This window comes from Lonchura striata, chromosome 15, assembly GCF_050655825.1.
Source record: "Lonchura striata isolate lonStrDom1 chromosome 15, ASM5065582v1, whole genome shotgun sequence".
In the NCBI taxonomy this organism is placed as follows: domain Eukaryota; kingdom Metazoa; phylum Chordata; class Aves; order Passeriformes; family Estrildidae; genus Lonchura; species Lonchura striata.
The window spans coordinates 3,464,899-3,479,726 of NC_140717.1; the positions used below are offsets into that span (position 1 = coordinate 3,464,899).

The 14,828-nt window shown below is 58.1% G+C and overlaps 1 protein-coding gene across 1 annotated transcript in view; it reads left to right on the forward strand.

The window, feature by feature from the left end:
* Window positions 1-4,283: 4,283 nt before the first annotated feature.
* RTN4R (reticulon 4 receptor) overlaps window positions 4,284-14,828 on the forward strand; it is an 85,577-nt gene continuing 75,032 nt past the window's right edge. Inside the window, exon 1 of the mRNA XM_021536745.4 lies at window positions 4,284-4,851. Coding sequence (XP_021392420.1) covers window positions 4,830-4,851 — 22 coding nt within the window. The 5' untranslated portion in view covers window positions 4,284-4,829. The remainder of the gene's footprint in view (window positions 4,852-14,828) is intronic.

Here is a 14,828-nt window from a genome sequence, read left to right on the forward strand (position 1 = left end):
GAGCAGGTGGAGACTGCTTCAGAAAGATCTTCTTGTGTCTGCAGGGTGACTCTTCCAGAGGCCCAGAGGGATGGTTACCCCTGAGCAGGTGACATTCCCTCAGCTGCTGCTTGCCCACAGCTCCTCCTGTCTCCTGGGAGCACAGGCAGTGCCAGAGCCTGGCAGAGGCACAAGGCAGAGTCCCAGGAGGCTCTGGATAGGAAGGGACCTTAAAAGAGCATCTCGTCCCCCTTCCACTGGAAAGAGAACAAAACCTGGTCTTTTGGTGCCCTTTTCTGCCTCCTTGCCCCTCTCAAAGGTGTTTTCAGGTGCTCCCAGCCACATCAGACACAGCTGCAGCCACAAGGCCATGGGGAAGAAAGGGTGAAAAGCCTTTTCTGGACCAGAACAAGATGTACTTTAGTCAACATTGGGATTCAGGTGTCAATTCCTTCAGGCTCTGTTAAAAAAGAAAGAGGTGGGTGTGAGCACAGCAAAAGGCAATGAATTCCCATTTCACGTGCCCTGTTTCCCCATATCCACCTGTCTCAGTGCCCACAGGCCCAGGAATGTGCCCTAAATCCTTCGGGAGCCCTGTGCTCACAGCCAGGTTGAAGAGAGCAGGGAGGGATAGCACTTTACAAACAGGACTCCCAACCTGCAGGAAGAGAATTGATCCCAGCATGATTAAGTGCCCAAGACTGGAGCACCAAGATGTTTCCTATGACCATCCAGTAGCAGCTGCCTCTGGGCAGTTTTCCTTATCTCCTGTTAATGGCCCATCAATGTCTTGCCCCATGGCTCACAGATAACACTCTCCAGAGCCAGTTCTGGTTAACAGGTGATTAAGGACACACCTCGTGACTCAGAATAACATCAGCCCATTGTGAGATGCTCCGCCCAGGGGGAGGAGCCAGGCATTCCCACCTGGATAAATCCGGGGATTTCTAGACAGAGAGGCAGCCTTTCCACAGGTTTGTGAGAAGACACAACAACCACATCTGCCATTCTAAGAGGACTGCAGCCACTCCAATCTGGACTGCTACCAGCACGCTGGCCAGAGGGCTGTCAGGTTGTATTCTGACTTTGTCAGTGGTTTTCCTTTTGTATCATTGCATGTATTTTTGTCTTTTTTCCCTTTTCCCAATAAATTGTATTTCTGACTTGGAGTCTCACTGATTTTGCTTTCAAACCAGAACATTAAGCAACTGGTAGAGACAAACATATCCATTCAAAGCAAGGTGTCTGCACCTCGGGGAGCCTTGGCTCCTCTCCAGAGTTACTCCCGCTGCAACTGCGAGCACCCCAGCTCCCCCAGGAGATCTCCTGTTGGGACTCCCCTCCTTCACCCAGCTCTTGCAGGACACCCCTTGCCACACGGAGAAATGGGAAGTGCAGACGTGCAGCACAGGGCAGAGCCAGTTCCCTGTGCCTTGTCACACCGGCCTGCAGGCAGAGCTGCTCCAGGACACTGTGGAGCATCTCTGCCTGCCAAGGTCACAGCCCCACGCTGCCTCATGGTGACTCTGTCACAGCTGCTGGGCCAAGCAGCCCAAGGAGGGGCAGGAATCTGCAGCCGGAGTCAGCCCCAGCCCTGTACAGATGTGCTCTCTCCGTTTCCAGATTAACCTTTCAGAAATGTCAGCCAAAAAACAACCGCTGCCTCCCTGGTACAACCTGGAATTTTCAGGCCTGTGACTAGAGCTTCAATTAACTCCTTCAGTGCTCCTGCTCACCTTCCAGCCCTCTCCCAGGGAATTCCAGCTCCAGGGTCCTTTCTTCTGCAGCTATTTTGATGCCCCACACGTCGGTGACCTCTCTCCCCTGCTGCACCGCTTGGGATGGTGGAGTGGAAGGGCACTGCTGAAACAGGAGTGCTGGCAGGTGTGTTCAAAGGGGAGGAGCAGCACGTTCCTGACCTGTGCTAGCTGGGCTGCCACTGCAGCAGTAGCTGGGCAGGGTGGGATCATCCTCCCTCCCAGGAGATGTCCATAAACCAACAGCAGAATGTGCTGCAGCAGATTGCACAGGAATGTTCCTTGTCTCTTCCCAGACCTCACTTCTCCTGGCATTCCCAGCAAACCCTTCTGTTCCTTCAGAGCAGACCTGCCATGGACTGGCCCAAGCATCCAAAAGTGACTCAAGTGTTCCAGCTGTGGCCCAGCTGTGGCCCTGTGGGCACAATGCTCCTCTGGCAGCACATTCATTAAGAGCTCTCCTGTTCATTAAGTGTGTGCAGGCCTCCTGGAAAGTCCAGGATGGGCAGGATACAGCTGGAGTCACCCAGAGCAAACAGAGGGAAGGGGGCAGGTGAGGCAGAAGGGCTGGAGAAGATCAGGGGATGCTTCAGCTGGACTGCAGGTGTGGGAAGGGAGAGCTTTAGGGAATCATCTCTGCACCTTTGCACTCTGGAGGAGCAGAAAGAGAGCGGCCAGAGGGAGCCCCCTGCCCTCCCCAGGTGCCAGCTGTCCTCCAGGGGGCTGCAGGAAGGGGCTGCAGGCCCTGGGCTGCACAGAACTTCATTTGCCATTAGAGGGTGTCTGGACAGCTCTTCTGGGTCATTTTCAGATGGGTTTTCAATGACCTAATGAAGGTATCTCTGCCCACGGCAGTGGGATTGGAACCAGGTGAGCTTTAAGATCCCTTCTAACCCAATCCATCCTGTGATTCTGAGCCCAGGACCTTGGGCTAGTTGAGGCTGTTGCACAAATAAGGCCCACACTGAGCAAATCACCTCCAGCTGCCCCAAGTGTCCAGCTGGTTGTCTTTGGGTGAGCTTCTTTTTTCCATAGATGGCTGTGGGCTGGGTCAGTGTGAGGGACCCTCTGGGTGTGGTGAGAGGATCTGGCACACAGGAGAAACTGAACCCTGGCTCACCGTGCAGTGATGCCTACAGGAAAGGTGGAAATTGGAGGGATGTGGTTGTGACAACAATCCTGAGGGCAAGCTGGAAGAGAAGGCCAATATTGGGGTGACAAACCACAAGTGAGGAGTGAAGGCTCAGTAGCATTCCTATTCCTGGTGTACACAGGTAAAGGTAATTAGACACATTATAGAATGTCAGAATGGGTTGGGCTGGAAGGAACCAGCTCATCCATTCCCACCCCTGCCATGGCAGGGACACCTTCCACCAGCCCAGGCTGCTCCAAGCCCAGTGTCCAACCTGACCTTGGGCACTGCCAGGGATCCAGGGGCAGCCACAGCTGCTCTGGGCACCCTATGCCAGGGCCTGCCCACCCTCCCAGGGAACAATTCCTTCCCAATCTCCCATCCATCCCTGCCCTCTGGCACTGGGAAGCCATTCCCTGTGTCCTGGCACTCTGGTTCTTGATGAAAAGTCCCTCTCTGTCTTCCTTGCAGCCCCTTCAGGCCCTGGAAGGTGCTGTGAGGTCTCCACACAACCTTCTCCTCTCCAGGCTGAGCAATCCCAGCTCCCAGCGTGGCTCCATAGGGGAGAGGCTCCAGTCCAGACCTGCTCCCAGAGTTCTGTGTCCCATGTGCTGGGGACACCAGGACTGTATGCAGAGTTCCAAGTGGGGTTTCACATGCATACAGACATATCACCCATTGTCCGTGGCTCTGGTGGCAGCTGAACGTCTGCCTAACAGGGACAGAGCCACCACCTCCCCATATTGTTCAGCTTTCCCCGGCACAATCCTTCCCTCCTCCTTTCCTCACTGAGCAAACGAGTTCACTTAATAAAAATCCGCATTTCTGTTTCTCAGAAGGGATGGCTGCAGATGGGATCTGCCTGTGCAGGAGCCCTTGACCCTCCCGGAGAGGGAAGGCTGCCGGAGGGCTCAGCAGGGTGGGACTCCAGCTTCACCCTGCTTCAGCTACCGTGTAACCCTCGTGCTCTTTGGGTAAACTGAGGCAAGCCGCTGTCCTTCCTGCCCGCGGGAGACTGACCCCAAAGGGCAGGGATGACGAGAAGGCTCAGCACAGGGAAGAGTTCTCCTTCGGGCTGTACCCAAAGGGCTCCCTGACATCCTCATCCCTCGGGAAAGCAGCGGCCCCGCACCCGCAGCAGCCGAATCTGGTGAGGAAGAGGAGGCACCGCGGGTTCGCATGTCTCTCGCCGCCTCGGCGGTGCGCAGATCCAGAGCAGGTGAAAACAGCCGCCGAGCTCTCCGGTGCCTCCCGAGGGGCTCCGAGCCGCGGTCCCCGCGGTCCCCGGGGCGGTGCGGGCGCGGCTGCGGCGGGAGGTGGGAGGAGGAGCGGCCCGGTGCCGCCGCGTCCCTCTCCGCCGCTTCCTTTAGGTGGCACCTCTCCTCCAGGAATGAGGCCCCGGCCCCGCGCAGCCCTGCCCGGGCCGCGGCCGCGCACCGCGGGGGCTCCGCCGCGGAGCCGCCGCCGTCGGAGCGGCCCCTCCTCCCCTCGCCAGCCCGTGCCCGGCTCCCCCGTCCTCCCGCTCACTCCTCCAGCCAGTAAATCCGATCTAGGCTGATTCCTCTCACGTCAAACCACATGATCCCATAAAACATTCATCGCCTCTCCATCCCCGCTCGCTCGCCGCTGGCTCCCGGGATCCAGCGCAGCCGGCTCCGCTCCCCGCCGCGGGATCCGCCGCAGCCCCGGCCCCGTGCGTGCGGCGGGCGGGCGGAGGGAGGAGGAGGCAGGCGAGGCGAGGCAGGGAGGGGGAGCCTCGCCTGGATGCTGACTCCAGCTCGGGGGCTGCTCATTCCCCCGATGAGCGAGGGCGCCGGCACCGGGAGCGCCCCCCCATCCCCGTGCGCCGCCGCTCCCCGTTCGGGCTGAAGTTTGGCTCCGGGATCTGCCCCGCTTTCCCAAGGATTGTACTGCCGCCGCTCCACTTTGCGCCTCCAGACGTGCCTTCCCCGAGCCCTAAGATGAAGAGGGCGATAGCAGAAGGTAGGTGCGCCCCGGTCCCCCTGCGCCGCCGCGGCTCCCCCGGGCAGGGCACGGCGGCCGCGGCCCCAACTTCGCCCGGCGCCGCTAACTTCCCTCGCTGCAACTTTTTTTTCCCCGTGGGGTCTTCGGGAGCGGCCGAGGTCCCACGAGGGGAAGAGGGGCCGGGGGCCGGGCCGGGAGAGGCGGCGGGGAGGGCGCGGAGCGGAGGCGAGGCCGGAGGGGGAGCGAGCGCCGGGCACGGCTCGGCTCCAGCCGCGGAGCACGGCAGCGGGATGGAAGGAGGACAGAGCGATGATGGAAAGGGAGCAGCGGGGTGGAAGGAGAGCAGCGGGCTAAGCCCCCCCAGCCGCCGCCCAGCCTCGGCTTGGCTCAGCTCGGCCTTGGGGTGACCGGGCGAAGTTGGTGCCTCGGGGAGAAGCGCGTCCCCAGCCCGCAGCCCACATCCCGCAGCCCGCGGCGGAGGGGCCGGGCCGGGCGGGAGAGGGGATGGGGCAGCCCGGCTCGCCCCGCTCGCAGCCCGGCCACCCGGGGAGCTCCGGCCCCGCTCCCCGAGCCCGTCCCGCCCGCGGAGCCTCCGGACGGGGAAGTTCCCGGGGGGCAGCGGCTCCCGGGCTGCGGTGGGGCTCTCCGCAGAGCCCTCCCTGAGGGTCCCGCCGCTTCGTGTTCGCCAGCCAGAGGCTGGGAAGGGCTGGGGGTGCAGGGACTGAACCCCCTTTCCACTTGCTCTCTGCGCCGGGGGAGAGGCACGGAGCTCGCAGGCTGGCACGGCAGGACTGCGCCTGAGCCAGCCCTTTTCCGTGGACTTTGGCGACAATCTTTGTTTCCCGGCCCCGGTGTGCGGGCTGGGGCTGGGGCAGGGCTGGCACGGGGGCCGGGGGCTGCGGCGGCGCTCGGAGCCCCCCGGTCCCGCCGTGCCTTGGCCGCTTGCGGGGGCTCCGGGGGCACCGGGATACGGCCCCAGCCCGGGAGGGACCCTCGCTGCCGGGATGCGGGCTCAGCCCGCTCGGGAAGCCTTTGCCACCCAGGTGTGTTCGCGGGAACCCAGCCCACGGATTGCAGTTTTTAACTGGAGGGATCGGCCCACCGTGGGAGCTGCCGGGCTGGCCAGGCGCTGGCCAGGGCAGGATTGGGCGTGCGGAGCCTCTGGCTGCTCGGACTCTGCTCCCGGCTGCGCTGCCTCCAGCTCGCTTCCCGTTCCCGTCAGTGACACAGATATAATTCTCTTTTCCTTTCTATTTTGGAGGGCACTCTGGCTGATTTATTAGTGACGATCAAAGGACACATCCAAGCTGTGATCCACACCGCACACCGCCTCCTCGAGAGGCTTTGTGTCCATCTGAAACGCGAAATGGCCAATTTATTATTCTCGTTCGGGGAACACCTCGGGAGCAGGCTCGGCTGCCAGCTTCTCCCCGGGCCCTGAGGGGATGCTGGTACCCGAGCCTCCATTTGCCGGGGCGCGGGGGTTGCCATCGACCGGAGCCCGGCGGCTCGGTGCCCGGCTCGGCCCGCCGGGGCCGGGCTGTGCGGGGCTCTGTGCCACCCGCGGGGCTGGCAGAGCAGTCCGGGCGCTGGGTGTGGTGCGGACACCCCGGTCCCCCCTGCTCCATCCCCGCTGCTGCTGCAGCGCTGCCCTCCCCACGCAGTGACACTCCCGGCTGCCGCCAGCAGCGTGCGGAGCGACGCGGGGAATAATGAAATATAAAAACTGTGTTACAACGGCTTTATTTATAGAACAAGGCTTGGAGGAGTTTGGGGTTGAATTATTTGCTTTTTTGCTGCAGTTTATGAATTGCTCCTGTGAGAGGCTGGCTTGCTGGCAGGTTTGGCTGGAAAGTCCTTACAAACCTGGGGGATTCTGTTTAGCTGAGTGTCCATCCTGCTGGATCTGGACTACATTTCCCACTGTGGGCTGCCAGGATGCTTCAAGTGCCTTGTAAGCCAGAAATAGCCACCAGGGGCAGTTGGACAGGCAGAGCTTTCCCTGTTCTCAGCACTTGCTGCCTTATTAACACGATTCATTTTTACTGAAAAAGGGCTTTCTATGCTTATTCTTTTTTTTTTTTTAACCCGACTACAAACCCTTGTAATATGAGAACCTTCATCAACATCACCGATGTGAGAGCAGCTCTCTTTTTTCCTCTTGAGAGAAGACACCATTCACTGCATTATCTTGTATTTCCTGTCTTTATAATGTAAATTTTTTATCAAGGGTGCTCTGCATTTTCTGGGCTTTGTCCCCCTTTCCCAGCCGGCGGCACAGACCTCAGACCTGTATTCCTTGGGCCCAACAAAGGCTGCGTTTGGAGAGGTTTTCTAAAGAGGAATGTGCTCCAAGAGGAATTTTAGGGCAAAAAGGTGGAGGTGCTGTTGCACCACTCGGTGCCTGGGCGCTGAGCTGGTGCAGACATCGCTGTTCCCTGCTGGATCTGGGATGTTTTCCCAGACAAAGCTGGGCCAGAGGAGGAGTTAATGAGAAGCAGTGAGGAGTGTGGAGGGCTGTGGGCAGCACGTGCCGAACCAGCCGGGCCCCTCATTCATTCCCGCAATCCCGAGCTCAGGAGCTCCGGGCTTGCTTTGGGAAAACCTCCAGGAGCCTGCTGTGTCCATAAAGGAGTGGGAAGGAGAAGGAGTCACTGGTGGGAAGGAGCAAGGGCACAGTTTGTCTCACAGCATCCCGCTCTGCTCTGCCCTGCTCCCACTGCTCCAGGGGCCGGGAATGCAAGGGCAGGGGAGCGGCTGCTGCTCCATCCGCTCCTCCCGTGGAGCTGGAAGCTGGCAAGGGCCACGGGGATGCACAGCTGGGATCCCACATTCCCTGTGCCAGGCTGCGCCTGCTGCCACGGGCCCTGTGCTGTGCAATTCTCACCCCAACAACGACTTTGGCCTCCGAGCCTTCCAAAGGAATAACCAAAATCCAGCAGCACAGATGGGAATTTTCCACATTTTCTGTCTCGGAATCAGTGAGGAGCCTGTGACTGGGGGCAGGGAAGAGGAGGATGCTCGGAGGCTGCTGCACCCCTGCACGCACACCCTGCTGGGAGGGCACTGGGGCTCCTTCCCTTGGCATCCTCCTGAGCCATGCGCAAGGAGAGGGAGAATCGCCGGAGCCAGAGCCTGCACACAAAGCAGGAGGAGGCAGATTGCACAGAGCTGAGCTCGGATTTCTGCTCTGAGCCTCCCTGGGCTGCTGTGCCGGCGGCTCGGGGGCTGAGCTGGGAGCTGCAGCCCGGGACTCACCTGCAGGGTGAGGAAGGAGCCGCTCTCACCAGCTGTGCCTCCTCTTCCCCTTGGGTTTGCAATGCTCTCTGCTGCCGTCACCTTCAGTAAGACGGCTCTCCGAGTGCCAGGCTCCTCTTTTGATGTTCCTGAGGAGGATTTCTCTCTTTATGCAGGAGGCACAGCCCCCGTGGAACAGGAGTACCCTGCACCACCGCACAGAGGGGCTGTCAGAGGCAGCAGCTGGGAGTTTCTGGGAGGGCTGGTCCCTCCTGGCCATGTGGGAAGCTCTGTGCTGTGTCCCAGAGCCAGGTGGATCCGTCTGGGATTTGTGAGTCGCAGGGTGTCAGGGCTTCTCCATCACAGCGGCGTGGGAGGGAGGAGTGAGGCTGGTGAGACACAAAGCCCACCTTCTCCTCCCCTTTCCTGCTGTGGCTGCAACTCCTGGAGGTTCCAGAGGCTGAGGGAAAAGGGGACAATTGCACTGAAAAGTCTTAATCAGCTGAAAGAGGCTGAGGGTGGATCCTGCCGTGCTTGCACAGAGATGCTGGAGGAATTCGTGCAGAGTTTGCTCAAATGTGCAAACTGACCTCAGCCTGAGCTGTGTGCCTGAGCCTGCTGGGACACACAGGAATGGGAGTCTGGAGTGGCTGGCTGCCCCTTGTGTGGTGTTCAGAGGGTGTGTGGGCTCAGGGCAGTGGCACCAGGTGACACAGCTGTTGCCCTTGGGCTCTGTGTGTGGGCAGAGCACATCCCGTGGTGTGGCACAGACCCTGGCCGTGCCTGCTTTGCTTTTGGAGTGCTCCCAGAAGGGCTCTGGAGTCTGGTCTTGGCCCTGCTGCTGCCTCCTTTGTATCCTTGCCCATGTCAATGAGTCTTTCTGTGATGTAGTCTCAGCTTTTCCAGCATGTCCCTCAGAGTGATGCTGAGCTATGTCCCAAGGGACCCAGGAGATGCTGAAACTCAGCCCAGAGCTGGACTGTGGAGTCTGAGCAGTCACTGATCACCTCCTCAGCAGTGCCACAGTGCCAGGTGACAAGACTGATGATCTCCTGAGGGCTGTTGCTGCATCCACAGCAGGTTTGTGTCGCTGGGCTGGCCCACCTTCCTCCCAGCCTTCACGCTGCAGCTGATCAACAGCACCAGCAGATTTTACAGCATTTATTGTCCCTCTCCTGGAACCAGGAGATTAGAAAAGCACTTGAGTTTTATTTGGAATCCTCCTCGGTTGTCAAGGAAAGCAGAAACACTCCACAAGCACATGCAAAGCATCGAGGAGACTGGAAACAAGAAAACACAAACACTCCAGGGTTTTTGGTTCTGTCTCAGGAAAGCTCAGCAGTGTGAGGCATCACCCTGATGACTCTCACGTAGCAGTGCTGGCTCCTGTCTGCATGGGTCAGGCAAGGCCAGGCTCAGAATATTTGCTTTCATGAAATCATGGAGTATTTGGGAGGAATCACCTGGATACACCTGGAGTACCTCTGGAGCTGTCTAGATCTGGTTGCTCAGGGGTTTGTCCTTCCAGCATGGATGTCTTTCCCAGGATGGAGATACCCTGTCCTCCTCCTCAGCTCCATGGGCTGTGTGGCCGAGGCAGCCCAAGCCCTTTGTCACCTGCCTGGGTCAGCACCCATGGGTGCTCCCTGTCCCTCTGCTGAGCGGGGGGTGCCTGGCTCTGTCCCTGGGCGTGGCAGGGCTGGGGCAGCAGTGATGCTGACCTTTGTGCTGGCTCCCTGTGAGGTGCTGGGCAGGTATCAAAGAGGGCTAAAAGCCAGGTCACAGCCAGGTGCAGTGGCAGAGACATTCTGGATGGCAGCAGGGACACTCAGGGTGGAGCAGGGACACTCAGGATGGAGCAGGGACACTCAGGGTGGAGCAGGGACACTCAGGGTGGAGCAGGGACACTCGAGGTGGCAGCAGGAACACTCAGGGTGGCAGCAGGACACTCGGTGTTGCAGCAGGGACACTCAGGGTGGAGCAGGGACACTCAGGATGGAGTAGGGACACTCGGGGTGGCAGCAGGGACACTCAGGATGGAGTAGGGACACTCAGAGTGGCAGCAGGGACACTCAGGGTGGAGCAGGGACACTCAGGGTGGCAGCAGGAACACTCAGGGTGGCAGCAGGACACTCAGTGTTGCAGCAGGGACACTCAGGATGAAGCAGGGACACTCAGGATGGAGTAGGGACTCTCAGGGTGGAGCAGGGACACTCAGGATGGAGCAGGGACACTCAGGGTGGAGCAGGGACACTCAGGATGGAGCAGGGACACTCAGGGTGGCAGCAGAAACACTCAGGGTGGCAGCAGGACACTCGGTGTTGCAGCAGGGACACTCAGGGTGGAGCAGGGACACTTGGGGTGGCAGCAGGGACACTCAGGATGGAGCAGGGGCACTCGGGGTGGCAGCAGGAACACTCAGGGTGGCAGCAGACCCTTGCAGATGTGTTCCTGTGCTGGTGTTTGCTTTGGTGGCTGGGAAGAAGCCCCTGGCCAGGTTTATGTGGCCTGGCTCCAGCTGCCCCAGCCTGGTGTCCACATCAATGGTAATTAAACAGCTCCCCTGGAGCTCTGTATCCTCAGATGCCCCCTGTGCTGGGAGCCTTTCCTGGCAGCCTGCAGGGGCAGGGGCTTCTCTGAGGACACACAAACCTGGCCAAATCCCAGAATCCTGGAGGGGCTGCTGGGGGGCTCCAGAACGGGGCTGTTGCACCTCAGCTCAGCTCTGCTGTGGATTTCTCCGTCCAAGCTTTGGAAACCTCCAGTGATGGAGCCTCGCTGGCCTTTCCCAGTGCTGGAGCTGATTGAAAAGCTTTTCCTGATTCCAAACTGAAGCTCCCAAGCTGTAGTTCTTGGCTGTGGCTCCTTGCTGTGTCACCTGGCACACAAAGGTGTGGTTTGCCTTGCCATCCTTCTGACTGCCCTGGAGTAGCTGGAGGCTGGAATTAAATCTCCCTTCACCTTCTCTTTGCCAAGTCCAACCATCATAATTCCCTCTGTCTGACCCTGTAGGATATACTAGGGCATATATGGGAGGGGAGCATTCCCTGGGAGGGTAGGCAGGCCCTGGCACAGGTGCCCAGAGCAGCTGGGGCTGCCCCTGGATCCCTGGCAGTGCCCAAGGCCAGGCTGGATGGGGCTGGTGGAGTTCCAGCCCAGCCAGCCGAGGACAAGGACTGGACATCGGCTCCTTCTTCCTTCCAGTGTCAGCATTCAGGAACACAAAAAAATCACAGGATATGATTATCTGCAGGTGCTTCTATTGAGAGCTCTGGGAATCAGGGGTACAGCCCCAAATCTGACTCCGACACGGCTTTCAAGCTGAACGCATTTTATATTCTATCATTATGTAACTTACATATTAATTATTAAACTTATATTGTTCTATTGTATAGATTGACTTTATTCAACCATGAGTTTCTCGTGATCTTTCTTAGGCCCCTGACCACAGTTTCTCATGATTATTCTTACAATTAAACAGTAATTATATTTAATTACTAAACAATCATCACATCCAACATTTCTATCATTTATCGTGTACCAGCTACACAGGTGCAGTTCTAGTAAGGTACAAAGTCTTCCTGTATTTTGGGTATTCATTTTCTTGTCAGGGCCTACTAAGCTTAATTTTCCTTTTAACCCTAAATCCCCATGATTTTAAACCCTTTTACTATCACCAGGACCTGCATCCTGAGAGGATCCAAACCCTTTTGCTCCATGGTGCTTGTTTGCTGGAGCTGACCCACAGAAACCTCCTGGCCAGGCATTTCTGTCCTTGATCATGGGCTGCAGAGCCTTTCTTGCCAGCTGTGCTCTGATCCCACCCCCAGCTGCAATTCCACACGGAGGAGGGATGGTCCAGGGAGAGCAAAGGGATCCAGCAGTGGGGGAGCTCAGTGCCTGGAGGGGAGCTGGGGAGCTTCCAGCCCATCCCAGCTTCTCTGTCCCACTGCAGCTGGACACCTTCCCTGCCTGCCTCTGGAACCTGCTGCCTTTCCAGCACTCCTGCTTGGTTTTCCCTCTCCGCGCTGCACCTTCTGCTGGAAACAAAGGGATGTTTGCATTCCAGTGCCACGCTTCCCTTTCTTCCCGGAGTGCAGGGGATAATTGCAGTGCCTTGCACTAATTGGTCCCTTATTAGTGATAATTGTGATTTACATGGTGCTCTAGGAAGGGGCATTTCTGTGGCAGAAGTGATGCTCTAATGTCACACTTCGCAGTGCCTTGTGATGTGTCACCTCATCTCCCGTGAGCTGCTCGTGGGGGAAACAGGTTCACTTTTATTTTTTTGTTAAAAACCAATCTTTTGCAAGAACCATCTGGCTGTTAAATTCTCCTCCCGGAGCTGTGCGGTTTGCAGGGAGTTCATTTGCGTCTTTAGCTACTAAAGAGGAAGTAAAAGTGACAGATTAGTCTGAGACTGGGACCATTCACATCAAAGTGACAGGTTTTGTGAGCTGGATTTGGGGAAGTGTTTAAAACTGGTGTGTTTTCATTAAATTTTGAAGACTGTGGGCAGAAGTGTGCTCTTGGCACTGCAGCTCAGCGCTCAGCCCTGCACCCTGGGTTGTTATGTCACAGTGAATTGTGGGGCTGTTCAAATTTGCCTCTGCTTGTTTGATGACTTTAAATATTGATTTTAATTGTGCCTCTTTCTTAAGGCTGTAAGTGATGGTGGGAGCCATGGACAATAATCCTTGAGCACAACACAGCCATGTGCACTGGGAGGTGGGAACTCAGCCTGGCTCTTCAGCAGAGGGGAGGGAGGGAAAGGAAAATACCTTTGCAGCCCCCAAACTCAGCTTTTCCTGCTCCCATGGGGGCTTTGCAGGGATGTGCCATGAGCTGCTGGCCAAGCTGGGCTCTCAGAATCCCTTTGGGGGTGCCAGGGAAGGCTGGGAGGGCTCCACACTCTCCCCTGTCCACAGGGGTCGTTGGAAAGCCTCAGAGCAAGTCCAGAGTTTGGAAATGTGGGATTTGTCTCTGCAGAGAGAAATGGTCAGAGATCTTTGCACTACGAAGATCTGGAGGGACAGGACACGGGGAATGGCTTCAAACACACAGAGAGTGGGTCTAAGTTGAGTATCAGGATCCTTCCCTGGGAGGGTGGGCAGGCCCTGGCACAGGGTGCCCAGAGCAGCTGTGGCTGCCCCTGGATCCCTGGCAGTGCCCAAGGCCAGGCTGGGTGAGGCTTGCAGCAGCCTGGGACAGTGGGAGGTGTCCCTGCCATGGCAGGGGTGGGATGGGATTTAAGGTCCCTCCCAACCCAGACCAGTCTGGGACTCTGGGATGGCACATCCCTGTGGCACTGGCACGCTTTCAGGAGCAGTGGGAGCTGTGGTGTGAGCAAATCCCCGTCCCTGCGCTCGGGCTCCTTGCCAAGCACACTCCCTGGTGGATGTGGCCCCGATCAATGCTCTGTGTGGCCTGCAAGCACGGCTAGCATTGGCTTTACACTAGAGGGCTGTCTGTCCTTTCCCTCTGCGAGCAGCCCGTGTGCCGGGAGCGGTCCCGGCAGCATCCCCCGCTCGCAGCATCGCGTCCCGCGGGGTGGGGAGGGCTGCAGGCTGCTCCCTGCTGCTCAGCTGCGCTCCCCGTGCTGCTCACCGCATCCCTGCCCTGCGCCCCAGGCCTTTGGAGCTGTTCTGGTGCTCTCTGGCTCTGCCCCCTCTCCAGCTCAGCAGGGAGCAGCAGTTTCCAAACAGGATTCCTTCCTGTCCTGTTTGAAGAGCAAAACCAGCGAGAGGCTCGAAGTCAGAAATACAATTTATTAGGAAATGGAACAAAGAACCAAATACATACAATAGCACAAAAGAAGAAGCACTGACAGAGTTAGGGATACAACCTGACACTCGCTGGCTGGGGCAGTGGTGGCAGATATGGTTCTGTCCAAGCAGTGCTCCTGGAGACTGATGTAGTTTCTCTCTGGAGGTCCAGTGTAGAGAAGGTCTCAGCTGTTCCTCTCGAAGAGGGGATCTCCTTGCTGTCTGTACAACCCCGCTTATATCCTTGATGCTATCGTTTGGCTCCTCCCTCTGGGCGGAGCCTCTCACAATAGAACGTTGTGATCTTATCAGCCATGTGGCTAAAAGAACAGGTCCCCTGGAGGGACTCATCTCCGAGTCACGAGATAAGGAAAGAAAGGGATTGCAGCTCAGGTGCAACGGAATAGTCCCAATATTATAACCTAGGACACTTCCCCTCCTGGTTTTCCAGGCCCCTTTTGCTGCCAGGCGCAGAGCACTCTGCGGTGGCACAGGGCTGCCCTGGGTCTCCAGGAGTGTGACAATTCCTGCTGCTGCCCTGCCCTGGGAGGATCTGCAGCCCGGAACAGCTGCACATCCAGCTGTGGGCTGACAGACAGGAATGGCTTTGGAAATGGCTCTGGGGGCTGGAGGAGCCTTCAGTGTCCCAGGGCTGAAAGAGATTTGGCAGCTTCTGCCTGAAAGTTCAGCTGGGACAGCTCCTCTGGCTCTCCTGTGGGACGTCTGGGGGGCTGGGACCTCTGGGGACATTGCCACCATGAAGCCTGGTTGCTTTGGACCCCTGCTGCCATTTGCTTCATGGAATCACAGAATCTCCTGAGCTGGAGGGACCCACAGGATCATCCAGCCCAGCCCCTGCCCTGCCCAGACCCCCAACAACCCCACCCTGTCCATCCCTGGTGTCCAAAGGCTCCTGGAGCTCTGGCAGCCTCGGGGCCGTGCCCATTCCCTGGGCAGTGCCAGCACCTCTGGGGGAAGAACCTTTCCTGCTCT